The sequence below is a fragment of the Rhipicephalus sanguineus genome, chromosome 3, assembly GCF_013339695.2.
Source record: "Rhipicephalus sanguineus isolate Rsan-2018 chromosome 3, BIME_Rsan_1.4, whole genome shotgun sequence".
Classification (NCBI taxonomy): Eukaryota; Metazoa; Arthropoda; class Arachnida; order Ixodida; family Ixodidae; genus Rhipicephalus; species Rhipicephalus sanguineus.
In genome coordinates this window covers 189,035,549-189,060,737 of record NC_051178.1, presented here as the reverse complement: position 1 = coordinate 189,060,737, position 25,189 = coordinate 189,035,549, and the positions used below count along the sequence as shown (strand labels likewise).

General features: G+C 49.9%; 1 protein-coding gene across 1 annotated transcript in view; it reads left to right on the top strand.

The window, feature by feature from the left end:
• Positions 1-25,189, top strand: part of LOC119387879 (tyrosine-protein kinase receptor Tie-1) — a 64,256-nt gene that overhangs the window by 3,895 nt on the left and 35,172 nt on the right. The window contains exons 3-7 of the mRNA XM_037655437.2: positions 944-1,175; positions 2,904-3,035; positions 4,576-4,737; positions 9,560-9,697; positions 11,249-11,428. Coding sequence (XP_037511365.1) covers positions 944-1,175; positions 2,904-3,035; positions 4,576-4,737; positions 9,560-9,697; positions 11,249-11,428 — 844 coding nt within the window. The remainder of the gene's footprint in view (positions 1-943; positions 1,176-2,903; positions 3,036-4,575; positions 4,738-9,559; positions 9,698-11,248; positions 11,429-25,189) is intronic.

The following is a 25,189-nucleotide window of genomic DNA, read 5'->3' as shown; positions in this document are numbered from 1 at the left end:
TACATTTTCTGTACGTCGGAACCGATGGGACGTCCGAGAAAGAAATGGTCTTTGCATATTCAAGCTAATAATTCCTTAGGAAATTCAGTTTAAGGGTAACGTTCTCGTGTACCACTGTCCTACAGCACTGTGTTGTAACACTCAGCGAGTTATGGCTCGTTCACGCCTGCGACTAGCACCGGTCGCGCGACTGTGCGACTGGTCGCAAACGGTCGCAAATGGCCGCTTTGGTCGCAAAGCGACTGCTTTGGCTCAATCGCTCGCTGCCTGAATTTCCGGTATCGCGACTGCAGTCGCAAGCCTCTGAACCGATGAGATGTGCAGAAACGGGACGTAAGCATATTTTACGGGGCTATGGCAATGCGAGCAGTCGGGAATACTGTGTGACAACGGGTATATAGTTAGGTTATTCGCCGCCATGGCTGCGATTGGCGCTGACTAACACTCCAAGGTTTAAATGCACATATATACCCCATAAAGTGGACGGGAGGATGACCGCCGCCGTAGCTCAGTGGTAGAGCATCGGACGCGTTATTCGAAGGTCGCAGGTTCGGTCCCTGCCGGCGGCAAGTTGTCTTTTCGTCCGCTTTACTTTCTTCACATTTATATTCTAAATACTACAGATAACACCCCCTATACTTTCCTTGGCGTTATTGTCTATTAGTTCTCATTAATATTGTGCCTAACAAAGAAAACGAGCCCTTAAGAGTCATCTTCTTTCCTTCAACAGGTATATAGATCGCACGCAGATGTGAACATCGGTCGCGTAGAATCGCTTTTTGATCGCCAGTCGCAAATGGTCACGCGACCGGTGCTAGTCGCAGATAGGAATGATCCTTTAGCCTTAGGCTACACTAGCCTGCCTTTGGCGCAAGAGAGAAGCGCTAGTGTTATTGTTGCAGCTCGTCAATAACCGTACACGTATGCACGTGCGTGGCCACAGGCATACGTGGTGGTTCACGTGGGCGAAACTGTGCACCTGAGCGTCACGAAGCGCAAGCACCTCGCCGAGCCCCTGGTGTGGCGGCTCGAAGGGATGGAGCTTCCGGAGTACGAGGGCAGCGAGACGGTGACGATAGTGAACGTCGAGCATGCGGATGCGGGAGTCTACGAGTGCCACTACCGCGGACAGAGAGACGCCAGACTGCACGCCTGGATACGGCTCGTCGTGGCCGGTAGGTCGCATCCCGATATTGAGCACCCTTTCTGTTTCCTTCTTCTTATTATTTGGCCTCAGTGATTTTGGAGGACAGTCCAAACCAGCATGGGGTCTGATAGAATACGTAAAAGAAGAATCGTGACATAACGTGGGGATGTCGACAGCCTGTGTATATTTATTTCAATTGTGTGTGGGCGCGATGCTGTAATTAAGATTTTAGTCAATTTCCCAATGCATATAGTATTCATTGCTTAGGTCAGCCTTCCGGTAGACCACGTCAGCAGAGGGAAATCGTCTTGGCTGTGGAAGGGTATCGGCGTTAGTAGACCCCTTTGTGTTTGCATGATCCCCCAGTCATCTCGCCTGTCATCGTGGGCACCAATGACAAAGTTGCAAGAACGGTGCAGAGAGTACCAGTCACTCCTCACGTTCCTATCGACAGGAGTGTGCCATGCTGCACACGCGCACACTGCACCTCGCATAGGCGGTAACGGTATACGTCGTTAAAGGGAAAAAAGTATATATCTAGAAGCGGTGAAAGAAATTACGGAAATAGTGCGTGGAATTGGTCATGTCTTCTCAGCTGGTTCGTCTCAAATATGTCGACATTGTAGTAGAGTCAACGCGTTCCAAAATACCTAAAGGCCGTCATCTCTATGCTTATCTGAGGATGTCTTGTTCTATATAAATGTTCGATACGTATCTTAGACGACAATAATAGTCCTTGCATAACATTGGGGCATTGGGTCTCTCAATTCATCGTCAGGTTTGTGGTTAAAAGTGATGCGTTAAGGTGTTTTAACAGCGGCGCTGTTTAAGCCGGGCGTAATGTGTCTGCCGATTCCGAAAACTATCATAATCATGAACGGGCACGCGCTCCCTTAGTCCTCCTCTTCATCTTCTGCTTCGCCCCTAGAACTCGTGCGCCGGTTTGTCCGGCGGGGAATGCAATAGCTCTGATGGGCGAGAGAACGTGCACAGAGAGAGAGAGATGAAAAGAAAGAGAAGAAAGTGAGAAAAAGATAGGAGGCGAGAGAACGAGTACAGAGGGAGAGAGAGATAAAGAAAGAGATAGAGAGAAGGAGATAAAATAGAGAGAAAGAAAAGGAAAGAAAGAGAGAAAGACAGAGAAAGCAATAGACAGAGAAAGAAAGAGAGGATGAAAATAATAAAGAAGAGAAAAGATAAAAGGCGAGAGAACAAGTACAGCGAGAGAGAGAGAGCGAGAGAGAAAAAGAGAAATAAAAAAATGGGGGGAAATTAGAGAAAAAGTTAGAAATACAGTGGAATAATTAGACAGAGAGAGAAAGAGGTGCATAGAAAAATACACAAAAAGAGATAAAAAGAGAGACAGCAAACATAGCCATGTATAGTACAGAGTAGCAAGGGGTGGGAAAGGGAAGTCAGGGTGAGAAGGAGGGAAAGGAGGAGGTGAGAGGGTAAGAGAGAGAGAAGAAATAGTAGAGAAAGAAAGGCAGGGAGGTTAACCAGTTCAGGACAACCTGTTTGCTACCCTACACGTGGGAACAGGATGGGGGAGACTGAAAGATGAAGAGGAAAGAGAAAGAAAGACAGCACATAACACAGCACACACAGTCCGTCACAGTCCGTCACTCTTGCGTGGTACGTGACATCACAGCCGCTTGTCCAAGTCCGTGTTTATCTTTGGGGAAGGCGATCAGACATGTTGGGCCTGTTTACAGAGCCCGACAAGCCCATTCTCACATTGACCGCTGAACCGCAGGTTGTCCACGAGGCAAGTTCGGCCCGACGTGCCAGGATGACTGTCCTCCGTGTCGCAACGGCGGCATGTGCCACGACACGTACGGCGTGTGCGTCTGCCCCGCGGGATTCGCCGGACCCAGCTGCGACACCCGTGAGTGGTGAACACCCGTTTACGATACGACAAGATCGGAGTCCTTGAAGCAAACCTCGGCGAAGTCCAAATTAAAGTAGAAACAAAAGGGGAAGCCGCAGTGATGTGCCTCAGAAAGGTTGCCTGAGATATTCATACGTTGAATTACTCTTTAAACGTAGCTTTTGACGAATATAGGCGCGCCTATAGCGAAATATTGACCCGACTGGTGAATGCGTTAAAAAAAGTGAAAAGAACAAAACCGAGAATGCTTGCCTGTATCCCCGCACGCAGCAATATTACTCCTTTTTTTAGTGAAAATAAAAGTAAGTAAATATAGCACCAAAAGCGAAAATTTTCATGTTGCAGACTTGTTTACACCGATCTTCTAGATAGGCCTAGGGACGTTCGAAATGGGAAGCGATCTCAAGAACTACGCCAAGTTATCTGTAATACCGTGTCGTCGAAGCTACCTGAAGGCAAGCGAAGCAATTTCGCACAGTTGTTTGCTACGAAAGAAGTGGATCCGTCCACATCAACGCTAAATTCAGTTCGAAGCGGGCGTCGAAAACCGCCGCCATGTTTTACGTACACTACGTTAACCACGCAAACACACTAACGCTAAATCTGAAAAATAGCGTGCGTACGGTAAACGCTACGGGTCACGTACGGTACTGCGCATGCGCATTTCGGTCCCGCTATTCCGGTAAGCCCGCTATTCCGTTAAGCCCGCTAAACTATAACTGTCTATTAGCGCATGAAATTGTCAACGGTAGAAAGCTACCAGTCACTGTTAGCATCATTCGTAGCTGATTTACCATGGCCACTTATGGCAAAGCATGGTAACTCAATAAACACTTGTTCGAGTGAATTCCCCATCGTAACTGAATACGCAGAATCGCACCACTCAGGCGGCCCCATTAGAAACCACAACAACAAAAATCTAGGGGCCTCGCCTATCGCCTCTTTCGCGTCCTTTTCCTGTTCTTTTTTCTAAGGAAGTACGAAAAAGTGCCCGAACGGAACGGAAGACCGTTCGCTGTACTTGGAAATAAGTGAAACTGTAGATAACAGGATGTACCGGAGTCCACATCGAAAGATGTATGTACAGAAAGTTACCAAGCGCGGCCTTTTATGCGAAACACTATTTTTTTAAAAGGAGGCCTCACATCCAGGCACTTGCCGTTCTTGCTGGAGGTTATGTGGCTTTGGCGGGCACTATCAGAAAAAAATTAACTTTTATTTCGCTAAATAAGTAAGAGATTATATCTGTTTCTGTTAAGTACTGAATTTAGGGCACGTGTAACAAAGAAGAGTGAAGTATTTACGTACTTCTAACGAAATGCTTTAACACAATGCGTTGACGGGCCAGTTGGTGATTGTCCATAGTCACGTTTAGCGCAGCAAAGCGACAGAAGAAAGGCGACAGGACAAAGCGCTGTGTCCTGTCGTTTTATTTGTGTCGTTTTGTTGCGCTAAAAGTTACTATGAACGACGTGCTTGCGTACGAATACCCGATGCCGTACTATCGTGTGTTCCCCATCTCGTTCTACTTCAACAGCGTGTGGTCCCAACCGTGTTGGTGCCCAGTGCGACCGCGTGTGCTCCCCATTGAGTCCACAGGATAGCGAACGCAGGGGCTGCGGACTGCACGTCTTTTGCAAGCCTGACCCCATGAGCTGCTCCTGTGCGCCGGGATTCAAGGGACCACAATGTAACCAAGGTAAGGACGTGAAATACGACACTCCCTCGAAATGATATGTCACTTAACGCGCTCGTTGAGGGACGAAACTGAACGAATACAAAAGTGTGTACGTACCCATTGGTGTTAAAGGAGTACTGACACGATTTTGAGGTGCCCCAAAAGGAACATCTTTCGATTTCATGGTGCGCACTATCAACGTTCTCCACACACCGGAGCCAGACAACACGTATAAAATAGTTTAATTTGATTTTAAAGTTTGCGTCACCCATCTTCTGCAAGCCCGCCCCACCTCAATGGACATTATCACGACAAGTAAACACAGTCCACTCGGTTTGCGAAATATATGCGTCCTGCATTTCGGCCTAAATCGCAGAAACCACTGTCACAGTCTCTGAACGACAATTCACTCGCCATTGTTTACGTGAACGACGTGCGAGTGACAGCGAACAGACAGCTGTTGCTAGTACGTCGTGAGTTGCAATTATCCCGTGACGTTAAACTTGTGATGACACGTCGCTGCGAAGCCGCCCCCCTCGATACGGAAACCGAAATTGCTGTTGTAAGCTACCGGTAATAAAAAAAAGTCACAGTTTCGCCGCAACGGCGAAGCAATGAATGCGATAGCAACAAAATTGGAATGTAACGCGAAGAACGGGAAGCAGCTCTAAATTTCCAGCGCGTCGCTCAAGCGCAAAGGACGCACGAAAAGAACACACACAGGGCGAGCGCGAACTATCAAGTGTCACAGTTGTTACTTATTTCTGTTTGAACAGCGTGCTCATTTTAAAAATGCGCCCGCTCCAGCGAGCTAAGTGACCTTCGTACGCTCTGAGTGAAGGAAAGAAGTGTTAATTTCAAGGGCTCGTTTTCTTTGTTATGCACAGTATTAATGAGCACTAACAGGCAATAATGCCAAGGAAAGTTTAGGGGATGTTTTTAGTAGTAAATGTAAGGTAAATGTGAAGAAAGAAAAGTGGACGAAATGATAGCTTGCCGCGGGCAGGGACCGAACCTGCGACCTTCGAATAACGCGTCCGATGCTCTACCAACTGAGCTACCGTGGCGACCACCCCCCCCGTCCCCTTTATAGGGTATATATGTACATGTAAACGTGGGAGCGTCAGTCAGCGCCGCCAGGAGCCATGACGGCGAGTGTGGAACGCTCTTTTTCTGCCTGTTGGCGTGACGTAGCACGTGAACTTATTACAAGCTGGCAGCTGACCAATAATCCCTCGCATACTACCTGAAAGCATCAAGTCTGCCAGAACGAGACCCTCGCCATGAATGAAGGAAAGTAGTGTTAATTCTAAGGGCTCGTTTTCTTTGTTATGCACAATATTAATGAGCACTAACAGACAATAATGCCAAGGAAAGTACAGGGGATGTTTTTAGTAGTAAATGTAACGTAAATGTGAAGAAAGAAAAGTGGACGAAAGGATAGCTTGCCGCGGGCAGGGCGTACTTCGTACGCTCTGTAACTTCAGCGGCGAGATCGCGGTGAAAGCACAAGACATACAACCCCCCTCCTCCCACCACGCGATAAGCGCGCACGTAGGCTACCACGCCCTGTAAAAATGCACGGAGGCGCGCGCGCAACGCTACGAGCGGCGCGATCACCTTTAGAGTGCGCCCCTCGCGCACTTCGTGCCATCTCGCTGGTGAGCAAGAAAGCACGCTGAAGGAAATGGTGTATATAGCCTAAATAGCTCGCCGTTAGCTTGCTAAAGACGGTACTCTTCGTGGCCTAGCCGTCTAACGCCGTGCGCTGCGGAGCGAGAGGTCGCCCTTCGATTCCGCGCGTCGGAAAGTATTTCTGAATTATTTTTCTTTACGGCTTTTATATATATATATATATACGGGACATGACGGCGACGCCGACGGCAAAAACCAGCCGAGAGTGTGTATATTCAGTGCATCTTCAAGCACCCGGTTCTCGACACCCGTGTTTTTATTTAGAGTCACAACCCGAAAATATTTAAAATTCGTGTCAGTATTCCTTAAATAGCATTGTAGTGCGGTTGTGCGGCTCATGCCTCCCTGAATGGCGTCGTGTTACGTCCCATCATTTTATCATATTATTACAATAACTGATGGGGTTTAAGGTCCCAAAACCACAATATGATTATGAGAGACGCCGTAGTGGAGGGCTCTGGAAATTTCGACCACCTGGTGTTCTTTAACGTGCACCTAAATCTAAGCACGCGGGCCTCGAGCATTTTCGCCTCCATCGAAAACGCGGCCGCCATGGCCGGGATTCATTCCCGAGACCTTTTATCATATTATTGTCATTTTAGTAATGATATTAGTATGCTTACACGTTCAGAGATAGATAGATAGATAGATAGATAGATAGATAGATAGATAGATAGATAGATAGATAGATAGATAGATAGATAGATAGATAGATAGATAGATATTGATAAAGTGTGCTTGGTTAGCCAAGAAATGCTTCGCATTTAATCGTTTTTGTCAGCCTGCTTATCGTAGGATATCTGTAAAATATTGCGTTCTGGCGATACACAATTGCACGCAAGAGTGACATCCTTGTGACAAGTGATGTGTGACGTATGAGATGCAAATTCTGATTGATCATCACGGGTACGCATAAAAATAATTTAAAGGGGTGGTGCCACCAGATGTGTGGCTTGCGCGTTCTTTGCTGTAGGCGTTTCCTATAGCTCCAGGAAGCATGATGCACGCACCAAGATTCATGTATTCTCGCTAAATAATTTAACATCGCCTTTTCATGTGGACTACTTTCGGTTTCGCTTTCTGGGCAGCGAGGTTGGGCAGTGACGTAGAAGTGCAGGAGGCGTGGTCACATGACCACACAAAGCTGTGACGCACTAGGCAGGAAGCGATCAAAACTCGGCGAGTGATGTAGCAACCGATGCTTTGCCGGTACTATAGTGAACTAGAATATATTCTAGTTCACTACAGCCGGTACGTACGTTGCGGAAGTGGCGGAGGTCCGAAGGTCACTCACATTATTACCGTAGATTTGGTGTGACGTCACTACAACTTTCATTGCCCATCCTACAGATCTACGTCACTGTTGGCGCGCTAGCGATGGGTTTCGATTAGGAGAATGGGCATTTAGGTAGACTTTGGAAGTGAATTAAAATATATTCTAAACGTTTGCCGTGTCCGACTCTTCGTGCGGAGTGTCCTTGCATACAAAGGAAACCCACAACAGGCTTGTTATAGCCTCGAAATTTGATGGCACCACCCCTTTAAGCTCTCTTGAGGTCAGGTGAACTGCTGCAAACCACAAATTTGAATTTCCAGCCGAGTCCATGAAGGTTTCGGGATTATTCCTTTTCTTTAGTAATCTTGAGATGTAAAGCTCTGTGGCCAACATTATTATCGCAAGAGTAGCCTTCTTCGTCCTTTCATCACCTGCCTTTTTGCTATCCACAACCTTGCGCTGTTTTTCGCGTGCCTTCCGCCGCTGAGAATGTCATCAGCCGCGGAGGATATCCTACATCCTTCGCAGTTTTACAATTCGCCCCCTGCATGTGACTTCTCGGCCTCCATCTGGTTTCTTTCGCGAACCCGTGAATGCTGAAGAAAACTTGTTGTCCGCCTTAGTCTTAATCGACTGTTTCTCCGTAGGCCTGGCTATAGCTTATATGTGCTGAGATTCGTGTGCGTTTTTCCGAATGTGATGGGTGACTGCGTTAACCAGAAATCCGCTACCGATTGGTCTTGATGAAAATACTTGAACCCTTGTAAATTGTGTTATAGTGTGTACAAAGTGAAGTTTGTTGTTATGTTCGTGTTCTTTTTCCTTCTTTTTCTTCTGGTAGCTTTCGTGACTTCGGTATACCATGCCCTAAAGATGCTTAAAATCTTAATTCTTCTTTTTATTCTCCGTCCTCATTTCCTTTCATTAAATATTATCTTCTTCATTTTATCCCATTTAATAATTAAAAACGACAACGAAAGGAAGGAATCCTTCAGGAAACAGACGTATTAGTCAACAAAACATGTGCGTGGCGCGGGGATCCACAACGTTTAGAAGCATTAAAGGGCCCCTAAACAGCCTCTGAAGATGCAAAAAACGAGAGCGCATTTCTATCCTGCCGTTTCCCTCCTTTTCGGCATAATTCGTGACACCAGCAGTCTCCTCTCTTGACGTCATGGAGAAATAAGCTGTCGATTGGTCCACAACGAGAGGTATCAGTTGTGAATTGTCCCCTACCCTGCTTTGCCGTGCAGTCGCACGCCCGTTCTGCCTTGTCTCGCATGGCTATCGTGCGCGATCCACTGAGTTCACTTCGTTTTGTGCATTTTCGACTGCGCAAGCGGACACAACAGCGTGTAGCCGAAAAGCGCGATATCCTGATAGGCTCATTGTCCACGTTTTTTATGAAAAAATATTGAAGGACACTGTAAATTTCAAAGTGTGTCCGGCGAAAGCCTGTGGCCATTCGACTCCGCCGACGGACGCCGCCGCTGGACGCCGCCGCCGCGTTGCGCAACAGCTGCGCAACGCGCGTTGGAAGGAGCAACGCGCAACTGTTGCTATGCGCCGCTGTGCCATCACGTGATTGCTGAGAGAGTGTGAAGGGGGAGAGGCCAGAGCTGGCACCGTGCCAGGGCACGATCGGACGGACGGACACCGCGAGTATGAGTCGTTAAAGGCTTTCGCCTTAATTAGTGACGAGTAGGAGATGGCGCCTGTAGGAAGGGTAGTGATGACTAGAGAGAAACCACTCTCTCGTCTTTGAACTCGGAGGGGTTTAGGGGCCCTCTAAGCCTATCATTACCGTCATTTTTGCTCTGATCTCATCCGTACATTTTCTCTTTCTCCAACCGTTCCACGTTGAATGCGTAGAGTGCGACGCCGGCTACTACGGCGCCGACTGCCTACAGCGGTGCCACTGTGCGGTCGACGGCGACTGCGACTCCATCACTGGGCAATGCCCCAAAGGATGTTCCTCAGGGTGGATGGGCGAATCGTGTCACATTCCAGGTGAGGGCACCATGCATTCAAATGACACGAGAACGAGTTCAGGCAGTGATGAAATCTGACAAAGGGATTGATTGTTGTCACATCAACAACATCTACATGCGAACTATATACGACACGTATATACAAGTGTGTAAAGTTCACTTGTAAGAACTGAAGCTTGGGCGAGTTGGTAAGGATGCATTCAGAAGGTATGAAAAGCGCACAGACGATAAGGAAAAGGGGCACTACATGTAGAGGCAAAGTGCGCCCATTTCCAACTAGGTATCTTTATTTTAGTGAAAAAGTGCATGTATACAGGACGATGACAAGTGAATGAAGCAGAAAAAATGTGGGCACATGCATGGCACATCATGATGCACGTATCAAACATACAATCACATTTGCCCCAACTTGTCCGGCAAGGTTATCAAGTTCTTGATTCTATAGCTCAATAGAGGGTGCGCTAACCCACATACCGCCCAGCTTATGTATCAATTGCGCTTGGATAATTTCTCGCTTTAACTGAACTCAGTGCTTCGCCACCACTCTGCACTCGTTGAAACGGGATCGTCATGTGTATATGCACATTTTCACTGAAATAAAACCAGTTAGAAGTCGGCGCTCTTTGCCTCTACTCACCCTGTCCCTTTTCCTTATGATCAATGCACACGTAAAGTTAATCGATGGTTTTCCTGCTTGGTCTTTCATTAAAAAGAACGCACACACAATAGAGCAAAGAAAGAAAAGTGACGGCACAGTGCTGCACTCTCAGCGAAAGTTGCGCAATTTAATTCACTAATTTGACGTTAACCTTGTTTTAACACTGCCCTAATCAGAAATTAACTAATCTGCCGGTTTTTAGGCGCACTGCAGCAATACGCACAAAGGGGGAAGAAGTTCTTTACTAAGGAAACAGAGATAAGGATTGCTCCCGGGAGAAATTGAGTAGGATAAATAAAGGACGTTAAAAATGTTGTCACGTGGTTGTGACGGCGAAGGACACGAAACTCAAACCGGTGAAGATGACACTTTTTTTTATTGGGCGAACTTGTGCCCAGGAAAAGAAGGATTCAAAGTACAAGCAACACCCGCAGGGCAACGATAACGGCGAGCACGGACGTCGGTCGTCGAAAATCTGACCGTAGGCGGAACGCGTCATCTTTTATGCATGAGTGGTGGAACATTCTAGCGGTATCGCTTGTGCTCGCGTTAGCCCTAGGATAAACTCGACTACTCGCGTAACGCGCAATCTTATCAGAATAGTAATTACAATCGAGAAGATTCTCAAGCAATTCGGCGCGGCCTGCGCCGATTGCTGGTAACAGTTTTCTTTTGGGTGAGTCTCGATCACATAAACATTAAGAAGTAAGCATGCGTGACAATATACATGAAAACGTATGAGAGTCTGAACAGCAATTGATGAATTATCCAGCAAACGCGGTTAGAGAATGTCTGCGCTTGCGCACTCAAAGAAAAAGAAGCACTTGTGCGTGTGTAGGTGGGGAATAGTGTGTGCGGGCAAATCAAGTCCGATCTCACGTTTATATCAGCACAACGACATCGTGCACGTAGGTGACAGCCCCACGACGTCGACCAAGTCGATGCCGACGCTGAAGCCGAGCTGTCCTCCGGGCTGGTATGGGAAGACGTGCTCGCATCGCTGCCACTGCGCTGACGGCGAGGCCTGTGACCCATCTTCGGGCGAGTGTCCGGGCTCCTGCCAGCCGGGTTACTCAAGGCCCACCTGCTCCGGTGAGACAATCTCGTGCGCTGCTTTTAAACACAACGGTCAATTGGACAGGTGGTCAACTTGTCATGTTCCTTCTTTGAGTCTGCAATGAGATTTTCTCAGGGTGTTTGAGTGTTTTGTTGAGTGTTTCTTTAGGGAGAAGCTATGAAATGGATAACTCGAAGGCCACCTGCTTGTAGAACGAAGCCACAAGGAACTTCATACGGATTTCTCAGAGAGGAAAGCTTCTAGTTTAGAGGCGAAGACTGGGGAAACAACGGGGCTGGTTGCATTCCTCTCCTCCTTTCCCTCGTCTTCACTCTCAGTTCCCTTTCTCACATCTTGCTATACTATACTATACTATACTATACAAGACTATGCTTTGCTTTACCCTCTCCCATCCCCCTTTCCCTCCTTCCCACTGTAACTTCCGTTCCCAACTTTTTGCTATGCTATACTAGACAAGGTAACGCTATGACTTGCCCTCTCCCCTTTCCTTCCATCCTCCTCACCCTCACTACCCTTTCCCACCTCCTTGCTATACTATACTACACAAGGCTATACGCTATGCTTTCTTTCTCTTTATTTCTGTTTGTTTCGGTCTCTTTGTATCTCTCTATTTCTTTCCCTTTCTTTCGTTGTCTCTCTTTCTTTTTGTTTATTGCTGTCTCTTTCTTTTTCTCTATTTTCTCTGTCTTACTTTCTCTTTCTTTTTTTCTCCATATCTTTTTATCATTATCTCTCCCATAGTAACTCAGTCATACGGTTCCCATAAATGCTTGTTCTGCTAGCGTTTTTCGATGGAGGCGAAAATGTCTGAGGCCCGCGCACTTAGATTTAGGTGTCCGTTAAAGGGCCCCTCACCAGGTGACCTAACGAATTTTAGTTAGACATTGCAAGTTGTTGCGAGCCCAATAAAGAGCATTTTGCCACAAGAATTTTTCTAATCGGTCGGTTAGAAGCTGAGAAAAACAATAATTTGTAGCGGCGCGAAACCATGATGCGAGGAGGCGAGCTGCAAACCCTTGCCGCTCGCCCCGTGTAGCCTTCGCAAGCCAAATCCCTTCCCTGCCCTCTTCGGCACGCGAGCAGAAGGATCACAGAACGCATACGCATGAACACGTCATGCGCACAAAATGTCACGAGCGCATGACGTGCCCGAACCAGCCCGAGCCCCCGAGACGCGAGCGGTGTTGTGGCGGCGTACTTTGCGCTTCATCTCTGCAAGTTATGCCGAATGCGCCCTCGCCGATCACTTGGCTTTTAACCTATTACTGAGCACGAAAGCTGCAACATTTGTACGGAGGCGAGACTAGCGGTGTGCTGCATGAACATATGGCATCTTCGGCTGGCGGCACTCGTGGCGTATTCTGCGCACTCGTGCGGTGCCGTACGTTCGTCTGGGCACCACGCGTGCGGTGCCGCATGTTCGGCTGGGCCGGCCACGACACGAGTGCACGCCACCGCGCCACCGCGGAGATCGACGGTTGAGCGTGGTGCAATCCCGTGGTTCAGCGCGCGCTGGCAGACGACGCTGCGACGTTCCATCAATGCAGGCGCAATTTACAGCTGGCGCTGCAGCAGAACACGGCCTGACTGGAGGTAAAACATGCGTGCGCTGTAAATCGTCCGGCCGTGCTCACACAAGGCTACTTTTGCTGTCGGGATTTCACCAGAGAGCAAAGACGATGCAGAAACTACCAACCTTCGTCGAGTTTGTGCAAAACTGACGCAGCAAAAGCGCGTGTAGAGCAGGCGAGTTCACGCTGGACGCACAGCGTCTCGTAAGCGTCTCTAATCGTCTGGTTTTCCATCGTTCGCGCTCTTAATTCCAGTGCAAATCCGCCGTTGCAAAATGTCGTCTGCTGAATTTCGACTGCTGTGCGCGTCTCGCAGACGGCGCTGCTGTCGCAGATTCGAGTTCCCTGGCTCACACGTTCGTCTGGGCCGTAGCGGGGCCTGAAACTCGGGCGGTGTTTGACGTAACTTCCCTTCCACCGCCACGGTGCCAGTGCGGCTCAGCCGAAGATGCCAATAGTTAGACGCGGGAGGATAAATGAGCCTAATGAGCGCTGGAACGCGGTAGAAAATTAGTTTCTTTGCAAAGGGTGGCGTCTGCACGATGCGCAAGGCGCGAGAACACGAACGCGTGCGAAACGGAGGTAGATTAGTCTCGAATCTCGCTGCGATTCGCAGTAAAAATTAAAAAAAGAAAACGCACACATTTAGTTTGTGTGTTTTATTATTTCTCTCAAGGTTTATTCATCCATTCAAGCAACAAATTACACAAACTAGACGTCGTGTCAAATAATTATCGCAGTGTCACGTGCTACTGTTGGCGACGTCAGAGCACAGTCGTCTACGTAGAGGAGCGATGTCACAGTACTACCATCTACGTAGGGCCATTCTCTCATGTACGTCATCCCCTCATTCTCTGGGCGCGCGGACGCGAGAAGAAGGGAAAGCAGCGTTCAGCTTGAAATTTGACCCATTTACGCGGCGCGTAGCGTTGCAAATTTTGGCAGACGTAATCGTGAACGCCCAGTGCATGCATTGCGCTCGTCAGCTCAAAATTGTCAAACCTGGTGAGGGGCCCTTTAAAGAACACCAGGCGGTCGAAATTTCCGGAGCCCTCCACTACGGCGTCTCTCATAATCATATCGTGGTTTTGGGACGTTTAACCCCAGATATTATTATTATTATTATTATTATTATTATTATTATTATTATTATTATTATTATTATTATTATTATTATTATTATTATTATTATTATTAGCGTCCCTGGATAGCGGAGTGGTTATGGCGCTCGCCTTCGGGTCATGGGTACGCGGGTTCGAGTCCCACCTTGCCAAGAAAAGTTATTTTGTTGTATTTATTCTCCTCCTCTGCACTTCTATTCTCCTCTCCTCCTACTTCCATTTTTCAACGTGTTGCTAGGCGACGCGAGATGTCATATAAGGTGGAGGCCGTTCATGGTGTTGATAGTTTTCTGTTAGTGCCACACGGGGCTTTGGCGAACTTAAACAACTCCGCTGTTGAAAATTGAAGGGCACTTTGTAAATTCCAAAGTATGTTCGGCGAAAGCCTGTGGCCATTCGACTCCGCCGACGGACGCCGCCGCTGAACGCCGCCGCCGCGTTGCGCAACAGTTGCTCAACGCGCGTTGGAAGGAGCAACGTGCAACTGTTGCTATGCGCCGCTATACCATCACGTGATTGCTGAAAGAGCATGAGGGGGAGATGCCACAGCTAGCGCCGTGCCAGGGCACGGACGGACGGACGGACACCGCGAGTAAAAATCTTTTAAATGCGGAACATTTCTTAGTCGCACCTGTGGCGTCGGCGGCGCCGTCCACACCCCCACTGCACATGCTCGGCTCGTCTCGTGCCGGCAGCAAGACTCTCCTCTCCCTCCCTCCCTCCTCTCCCTCGAACGCGGGCGGTGTGTAAATAAGCGGCGAAGCGCGCGTTCGGAATTCAGACAAGGGCGTCTTTACTTGGCTTTCGCTTTACTTGACGCTTTGCTTGACTCGAGTAGATGCGATGGAAGCAACAGTACCTTCAATCAGCGTCCCACCACTCGTTGAAGGCAACGTTACCCCACCCTCACCGTCGTCGGCGTCAACAACAGCAAGCAACGCAGAAGACAAGGCTGCGAAGAGACGAGCATACGACGCTGAACGCAAGCGTTTGAAGCGAGCTGCGGACCCGGAGCTTCGTGCACGCTGGAGCCGTTCAAGTCGTACTTGGTGTGCGCATCGTGTAACAATTAAGCATTCCCAAACCATACCCAATTACGCAACATTCACGCGATACCCCCACCACTGTGCGACGCATTTACTCGAGTACCCCCCGTGGGAAGATGCGGGCGACGTTTTTTGGGCAGCGCGAGGGCTTTGTCTAAGTCACACCGTGGTCTAAGTTCGGCGACGGAGAGCCCCGCCACGCAGTAGCGTGAGAAAACCTGACCTCACGACGACGATAAATGGCGAGCCAAAAAAAGCTATCAAAACGCTGAACGTAATAATGTGCTTTGCTAGCATACTTGGTTGAAGCGCTTTATTAGTCTAACAACCATGCTCTGACCACGAAGTAGCTTTTTTTAAGTGAATGTGCCTTATGGTTGTCGCAAAGTTTAAAAAGAATGTTTTCGCACAATTTGTGGGCAGAGCCTGAACAAGAGCGCAGATTGTTTGTGGCTGGCGGGCGCCCACCATGGCGAGCCAGCCACCGAAAAAAAAAAAATCACAGCATATCCACGGAGTGAATGATGATGAGTGGGCGAAGCTGCGGAGGTTCATCGGTAAACCGTGAATCTTCCGTGAATTCTGCCCAGTACATCATCACCGACGTGAGATCGGGCGCGTTTATACTAAAGGTTCGATGAGTTATGACGACTTGCAGCTCACTTTAATTTTACATGTACGCTGTGAATTTTCATTGTTTAGAAAACCATTGCTTTAGAAAACACCTTGCGTCTTTCGTTAAGCAGCTGGCGTCTTTTTCGTTTTGCTTTAGAAACATCTGGCGTTCTTTCGTTTGTTTTTACAAAACATCTGGCGTCTTTCGTTGGTTTATTTCATCAATCAACGGCGTTTTGAACAAAATTTTTATTGTTTAATCACGCACAGGAGAAATCTCACCAGGCACTACCTTGGAGGTAAACAATGGCTGCTAATGGGAATGAGAGACAGAAGAAGTCGGCTTTTAGCTAACACACTTCTACAGAGACAGAAGAATTCGGCTTTTAGTTAACGCGCACGCTGCGAATTTTTTATTGTTCAACAACGCACAGGAGAAATCTCCCACCGGCACCACCTTGGAGGTCAAAGGGTAAGACTTGTTACTCACAACTACGAGCACGACGAGGGACGAACGGGTGCCGCCTTAAGGAGCTTCGCCCCTAAAAGGCCTTGGCCTTTGATGTTGTCGTCCCCGATGGCACAAGTCCCGAAGACGTCGTCGATGCGACGTCTTCGATAGTAGGCCTCGAAGAAGTATACTGTGTCCAGCATTTTGGTGGTAGGAACTACCAAGTCACCGTCAACAGTGAAGCCGCCCTGGCTCAAATCGGGGACGCGTCTCACCTCATCATCCGAGGCAAACGCGTTGCCATCGTTCCCCTGGGACCACAAGTCACTCAAGTCACCGTCCTGTTCCTGCCTTGCCGCGTCCCCAGTGAAGCCCTCGCGCAAACGCCTTCTCCATACGGGAAGGTACTTCACATCACCAGAGGTCTCATGGGGTCGCGCCCAACCGTGACTACTGGGACGCGTTACGTACGCATGGAGATGAAGACGTCGACTCCTGTGCCCAATTACCTCAAGGTGGCTGGTCACCGCGTGACCTGCGACTACAAGGGCATTCAACGAGTATGCAGACGCTGCGGAGACAGTGGCCACTTCCGAATGAATTGCACAGCTCCGTTCTGTAAAAGGTGCGGCGTCTATGGCCACGACGGGAAAGACTGTTCGTTGCCGTGCCGCCGCTGCGGTGACCCGCACGCTACCGTCGCCTGCACCATCAGACAGTCGTACTCGGAGGCGGCGTCCAAGAATTTCCCGCCACTACAACCAGAAACGCCGGCTAAAAATGAGCGTGAATATTTGTCGACGCCAGCCCCGGTCACCTGCCAAGACCAAGCTGTGCAAATTGCGACGCTACGCGAAACGCCCACTGCGTCCCCGGCCAGCCCGGACCCGGCAATTCCCGAAGGCACTGAGGACCCACGCAGCGCCTCGCGTCCCACAGTCATTCCCACGGAACCACAGGTCGAGCCCCCGCTCAACAAGGTGCCTCTTGGCGAACACGTAGCAGAAGTCGACGAGACGTCGGACGCTCACCACATGGCTGCCTAATCCGCCGAAAGTTCACCTGTCATCGAAGAGACTCCGTCCAGAGACGACGACGTCTCCGTTGACGAGGACTCTAACAGCGCGACGAGTGAGACGCCCTTGCGAATAGATGAAGACACCACCCCAGCGACGTCAGCCGGGACAGTTTAGATGTCTTTGTACAGTCCTCACGCAAGAGCCCTGGCACCAAACGCCACAGGATATCCAGCAGCGATTCAGAAGCTCCCAGCAGAGACAGAAGTCCCCTGAGGGCTTCAACGCGGCCCCGGAAGCCCCGTGCCTCCGGTGGGTCGCCTGGCCGTAAAAAATGACTGAGACGCTCGCGGGGCACCCGCTCCCGCGCCTGCTAAAGGTACCCATGCCTTTACGTGACCTTACATTGCATTCCACTTTTTTGCGACATGGCTCTTACTCTAAACATTATAACTTTTAACGTTCATGGCTTTCGTAACCCACAAAAACAGGCTGAGATATTGGCTTTCGCGCGTTCAGTGTGTTGTGACCTACTGTTCGTACAAGAAACAAATTTCTTTAAGCTCTCCGATGTACTTGCTTTCAAACGCGCATTCAATATTGACTGTTTCTTTTCGTACGCCAGCACGCGTTCGACCGGCGTTGGGGGTCATCGTTTTTAACCGCAGTTTGTTGCGTGACCATCATGTTTCTTACGATGCATTCGGACGCGTGCTGGCGTTCGATTGCACTTTCCTTTCCTTACGTATAAGATTTGTCGCCGTCTACAGCCCAGCGGCGTCCGTCAACTCTAACGTATTTTTTCGCTCACTGGATGCATATCTGTTGAATTCTCAACATGTAGTACTTTTAGGTGATTTTAATTGCGCCTTAGACACGCATGCAGACGTACGAGGTCCGGGTCGCGGCCGTTCCAACTGGAACGCCAGAGAACTTGAGCGTCTCGTGCAGCAGTTAGCATTAACCGATGTCCATAAAAGTCTTAACGGTAATATGTATGACTATACTTGGCGGCGAGGAGCGTCTAGTAGTAGAATTGATCGAACATACGCGTCCGCCGGCCTCATGGGCTTTGTCCGCGAGGCTGGAATAATGTCGTTGCCGCCTACACCAGTGAATATCAGCGACCATCGGCCGGTTAAATTAACCCTGCACCTCCCCCGCGGGGACACCGACAGCTCAGAAACCGTGGCGTCTCGATTGCCGCGTCCTCCAGGATTTTCAGTGTACGGAAGGACTGTCTCGAGCGCTAAGAGCGTCGCTCGTCGGCGCAGATATAAGTGACTGGGACCGCCTCAAAGAACAATGGCGCCACCACTGCAGTGCGTCAGGTAGGGCGCTTCGCGCCCGTGTGTCCAAGGACGCTTCGGTCTTACTTCAAAAAATACGCATAGCCCATCGTGATCCGCACCCGTCCTCCGCTATACGTGCATGGCAAGAGGAACTCGTTGACCGATACCAGCGTATCATGGGCGCTTCTTCGCTCTCGGCTGCAGCATGGCGCTGTAGGCGCGCGCCGAGTGCGCACCCTGAGGTGCTCAGGTATGCACGTCGAACTCTACTCCGTCCGCAAGGCTCACTTGCCCATTCGCTCAATTCTACCGCAACACCTGCAGCTGGTTTACACGATTTTCAGGCGTTTACTCACCACTTTCGGTCAATGGCCCAATCTGTTGTTAGTATCACTTACCAGGGACCTGTTACTGCACATCCCCTGTTACAAGATTTACCACGCGATTCCAGTGATGCTTATGTGGTTCTCCTATCACCGCCATCGGATGATGAAATAAAGGAAGCGTTAGATGCCATGAAAAAGGGCTCGGCCCCCGGGCCTGACGGCCTTCCTGCTGAGTTTTATGTACAGTTCTGGCCTATCGTTGGTCCATTTTTGTCATGCGTTATCCGCAAATGTTTCGAAGACCTTACCCTTCCGAACTCTTTCCACAAAGGCCGTATTACTCTAGTCCCCAAGAAAGACTCATTGTCCACGCAACCGGAAGATTGGCGCCCCATTACTCTTCTTAATGTAGATTATAAGCTCTTGGCCAACATCCTGGTACGTCGAATCAGTCCGTCTCTTTCATCTTTGATACCAGACAGCGTGGCTGTATGAAAGAGGAAGACGACGTCGCTTGCTGGTTGTTGCTGGACTGTCGCCATCTTGTCCACCCTGCGCTGTGCATTGTGAATAGTTATTAAACAAGCTACCTGTAACATTATTGGTGGAGGTGGACGATTCCCGTACCTCCATGGAAACGCGCAGCGGTCGCAACACCGGCGACCCCTCACCGACTTCGCCTGCCGGAGCTTCATCACCGCCGACCCCTTCAGCCCCAGCCACAACCTACGTCACATTCTCGCCTCCCCGGGATCCAGGCACTTTCTCCGGAGATGGTACTACCGACGTTGACGCCTGGCTGAACCGGTACGAGCGCGTCAGTGCTACGCACCGCTGGGATCGCACACTCATGCTCGCTAACGTTCTTTTCTACCTCGACGGCACTCCGCGGACATGGTTTGAAACCCACGAAGAAGAAATAACGAGCTGGGATCTCTTCAAAGGGAAGATCCGCGATCTTTTCGGCGATTCATCTGGCCGTCAGCTCGCTGCAAAGAAGGCTCTCGCCACGCGTGCCAGACTTCGACTGAGTCCTACGTTTCCTATATTCTTGACGTCCTGGATCTTTGTAGCAAGGCCGACCAGCGCATGTCGGAAGACGAGAAAGTTAATCACGTCCTGAAAGGTATCGCCGACGACGCCTTCCATCTGCTGGTTTTTAACAACATCGCGAGCATCGACACGATCCTTAAAGAATGCCGCCGTCTAGAACAGGCTAAAGCCCGCCGCGTACCTCAAAGCATCCCGCGCCTTCCGAACACACGCCTACTTCCTCTTGTGATGACGTCTTCCGCCAGGCCCCTCGATGTGACAACCTCACCCGCATCATTCGTCGAGAAGTCGAGGCAGCGCAACCGGTGGTCACTCCATTCTCAACGCCTGACCCTTCCCCGACAACGGTTTCCTTGATCCAAGCCGTCGTCCGTCAAGACATTATCGAACCCTCGTGCAGCCCCTGGGCTTCTCCCGTCGTCCTTGTCAAAAAAAGGATGGCACATGGCGCTTTTGTGTAGATTATCGGCACCTCAACAAGATTACAAAGAAAGATGTTTATCCTTTGCCCCGCATCGACGACGCCCTAGACTGCCTATATGGTGCTACTTTTTTTCAACTATCGACCTTCGGTCTGGCTACTGGCAGATAGCCGTCGATGAGATGGACCGCGAGAAGACCGCGTTCGTCACTCCTGATGGTCTTTATCAGTTCAAGGTGATGCCCTTCGGTCTCTGTAATGCGCCGGCCACCTTCGAAAGAATGATGGACTCATTGCTCCAAGGGTTCAAATGGTCCACCTGCTTGTGTTATCTCGACGACGTTATTGTTTTTTCACCCACATTCGACTCGCATCTCGATCGTTTAGAGGCAATTCTTGACGTTTTCCGTAGAGCCGGACTTCAATTGAACTCCTCCAAATGCCACTTTGCTCGTCGTCAAATCACCGTACTTGGCCACCTCGTCGATGCCACAGGCGTGCGCCCAGATCCTGAGAAAATTCGCGCCGTTACAAACTTTCCTGTTCCGAGGTCCCCAAGGATGTTCGAAGTTTTGTGGGGCTGTGCTCCTATTTCCGACGCTTTGTTAAGGACTTTGCGACCATTGCGCACCCCCTCACCGACCTCTTGAAGAAAGACGCCCCTTTTTACTGGGGCCCTGAGCAAGCCTCATCCTTTTCTCAACTTACGACCCTGCTTACCACTCCGCCAGTCTTGGCCCACTTTGACCCATCAGCTTCAACCGAGGTCCGCACTGACGCCAGTGGGCACGGCATAGGAGCAATGTTATTGCAACACCAACGTGGACACGACCGTGTTATAGCCTATGCAAGCCGACTGCTATCTTCCGAAGAGCGCTACTATTCAATCACAGAGCGCGAGTGCCTCGCTCTTGTGTGGGCAGTCGCAAAGTTTCGTCCATACTTATACGGGCGCCCATTCCGTGTCGTCACCGATCATCACGCGCTCTGCTGGCTAGCCTCACTCAAGGATCCCACAGGACGACTTGCTCGCTGGGCGCTACGCCTGCAAGAATACACGTTCTCTGTAACGTATAAAACAGGGCGATTGCATCAGGATGCGGATTGTTTATCCCGCTACCCTGTGGAGGAAGCAGCCGATACTTACACCATCGCAGACGTTTTTTCTGTGTCGCAGCTGCTCAAACTTGGCGAAGAGCAACGCCGGGATGCATCTTTACGAGCCATCATTGACGAACTTGAGTCAGCACCTCGTGACGCGCTTCTGCGAATGTATCTCGTCAAAGACGGGATCCTATACCGCCGCAACCTCGATCCAGTCGGCTCCGACTTACTTCCCGTCATACCGGCACATCTGCGTTCGACTGTCCTTCACCAACTTCATGATGTTCCCTTGGCGGGCCACTTGGGCGTTTCCCGCACATACGACCGTGTACGTCGTCGGTTTTTTTGGCCTGGACTTGCCCGTTCTGTTCGACGCTATGTCGCCGCTTGTGAGCCCTGCCAGCGCCGCAAGAAGCCGTCTGCCCTTCCAGCTGGCTGCCTTCAGCCGATCGAGGTTCCCGCTGAACCTTTTTTTCGAGTCGGTCTCGACCTGCTTGGCCCTTTCCCACTCTCCAGCTCCGGAAATAAATGGATTGCTGTCGCCACAGACTACGCGACGCGGTACGCTATCGCACGAGCACTTCCGACGAGTTGCGCTACCGACGTTGCGGACTTTCTGTTGTACGACATAATTTTAGTGCACGGAGCCCACACCAACTTCTCACTGACCGTGGCCGCACCTTCCTCTCAGCTGTCGTTGAAGAAATCCTGCGGTCTTGCAATACCAAGCACAAGTTTACAACTTCGTACCATCCACAGACGAACGGTCTCACGGAGCGCCTCAACAGGACCATAACCGACATGCTCGCGAAATACGTTGCGGCTGATCACCAGGACTGGGACATTCATTTGCCATATGTGACGTTCGCCTATAATTCTTCGCGTCACGACACTGCCGGCTACTCGCCATTCTATCTCCTATACGGACGAGAACCCGCGCTACCCCTTGGACACTTTGCTGCCCTCCGCCACCGAATATGCCGCGAAGCCATCGCCCGCGCTGACCACGCGCGCCAACTCGCCCGTAACCGCCTAGAAGCTTCGCAGGAGCACCAAAGACAGCTCTATGATTGTCGTCATAGAGACGTGCACTTTTCCCCGGGTTCTCTTGTGCTTCTCTGGTCACCACACGGCGTGTGGGGCTTTCTGAGAAACTGCTGTCACGGTACACTGGACCATACCGTGTCGTTCGCCAGGTGACTGACGTCACGTATGAGATCATCCCAGCCGATCCAACGACGTCATCGTCAGCTACGAGCGACATCGTTCACGTGTCTCGGCTCAAGCCTTATTACCCTCCTTCGACCACATCTGTGTAGATTAAGCACCGAGACGGTGCTTTTACCGCCGGGGGTTATGATACCAGACAGCGTGGCTGTATGAAAGAGGAAGACGACGTCGCTTGCTGGTTGTTGCTGGACTGTCGCCATCTTGTCCACCCTGCGCTGTGCATTGTGAATAGTTATTAAACAAGCTACCTGTAACAATATTTAATCAACTCCCACCAAGTATGCTCTATTCCAGGGAGAGAAATTCATACTCATACATGGTTAACGCGTGACATTATCCAGTACACTAATAGTCGAGGTGCCCAAGGGCTGCTCGTTTCCTTGGATCAAGAAAAGGCCTTCGATTTCGTTGAACATGGTTACTTACTTAACGTTTTACATGCATTCGGATTCCCGGACAAATTCATTCGCCTTATACGCACCATGTATACCAATTCAGAAAGCACCCTTTTCCTAGATTCCCGAGAGAGTCGCCCCTTTCAAGTCACGCGAGGGGTCCGTCAAGGATGCCCCCTCTCCCCAGTTTTATTTGTTCTTGCACTAGAACCATTCTTAAGGGCCCTAGAACGGGACCCACAAATTCGAGGCTTACCCCTACCTGGGAATACGGAAGTAAAGGTTACAGCATATGCTGATGATATTACCCTCTATGTCCATAACGAACAATCGTTACAACATGCCCTTAACACTTTTCGTCATCTCGGCATGATCTCAGGTGCAAGGTTAAACTTTTCTAAAAGCCAGTACTTCTTCATTGGTAATCCCAGTGGTCGTGTTAGTATCACGTCACCTTTACAGTGGTCTCCGACCATTACGATCCTTGGAGTCACTTTCAATGCATTTGGTGTCCATGACAACATCTGGTCATCCGTTGTACAAACTCTTGAAAATGATGTCACGGCTGCCAAACACTTTGATTTTCCCCTCTTGGAACGCCGATACTTATCTCAATCGGTATACCTTGGAAAATTTTGGTACCTTTGCCATACCGTAAAGCCACCTCTTCGCATCTCAAGGAAAGTACAACGTTGTATCACTTCGTTTTTCTGGTCTGGTGGCACAGAATTGCTATCTCGTCCGACGTTAGCTCAACCGAGAGACTGTGGCGGCTTTGCATTCCCCGACGTCTCTACCACCGCTTCGATCTTGTGCCTACGCACTTTATTAAGAATACTAAGTTGTGACGATACGCCCGCTCAGATCCTGGCCCGTTACCACCTTGGGCCATTCCTACGTGTTTTAATGCAAACAGCCTTATAAACCATGGCCCTCAGTCAACACAACTACCGTTTGTCCTTGACAGAGCCCTTCTGGCATTTCACCGACGTCTAGAGGCTACGTGCCCAGACATAGAGGTCACTGAAGTTAAAATCGTGGTCACAATGGCCGCCCTTCTGCGACCTTTGGTGCCCCAACACCGTCACACTATAATGGCCGCCCATGGAAACGAATAACTGTAGCTGCATTGCCAGGCCACCTCCGCGACTTTGTATGGCGGTTGGGCTGGGGCTTACTCCCCACCCGAGATAGGTTGCAGCGTTGGCAAGTGGTGCGCGTTTCCACGTGCCCCAACTGCACGGCGGTGGAAACTAACCGCCATGCGACCTTGAATGCGCGGTAGCACGCGTATTCTGGCGCACAGTTAATGCAGGATTCCGTGGACAGGGTGTGCGACCATTCGTGGCCAATGGCCGATTTCCACGCGGGCGATTCGCAGCGCTTTTAATAGTTGCAGGGCTGTCCAGCCTTTGGCGAAACCGATGCGAGGCCGTGGCGGGAAACTGCCGCCGCGCGCGTTGTGGCCGATACTGGGGCGAATGAGGCGCGAGATCCTCGCGTTCCTCTCTGAGGAACTCTTCTTCCTAGGGGAGCACGAGTTTCTGCGGCATTGGTCGTGCCCCTTCGTTGGTGTTGAACACGACAGGGTGCGACTTAGTTTTCGACCGACGTGGTGCTAGACAGCGCCCGTCGAGCGGATGTTTATGCTTTTGTCTGCCCGCGCTCACGATCTGTGTTTGCCGCTTTTCCCTGTAACCCATTGTGTTTCATAGTATCCATTGTACGATTGTCTCAATTGTTTGTAACGCATTTATTTTCCTTTGTACTTCATGTCACGTCTGTCATGTATATTACAGTAATGATGAGTTCATCACACGATAGTGATGTTTGATGTGGCACGAAACTGTGCCGATGTGTATGTAACCCTGATTAACGGAATGTCATCGGGTTCTAGTATATGTACATAGTGTAAATAAACTTTTTCTAAACATTAGAGTACTATACAGTACTCTTGCGTCCTTCGGTATTTTTGGTTTCTGAACACAGTACGTCGTGTATCTACACAGGTTTTTTACCAATACCAATACAGGGTGACTACCGACCATCCTTGTATTGACTGACCGTAGTAGCTGCGGGTGTTCCGAAAAACCCTCCACACCCACAACAAAAAAATAGATTTTCTTTTTCTTTT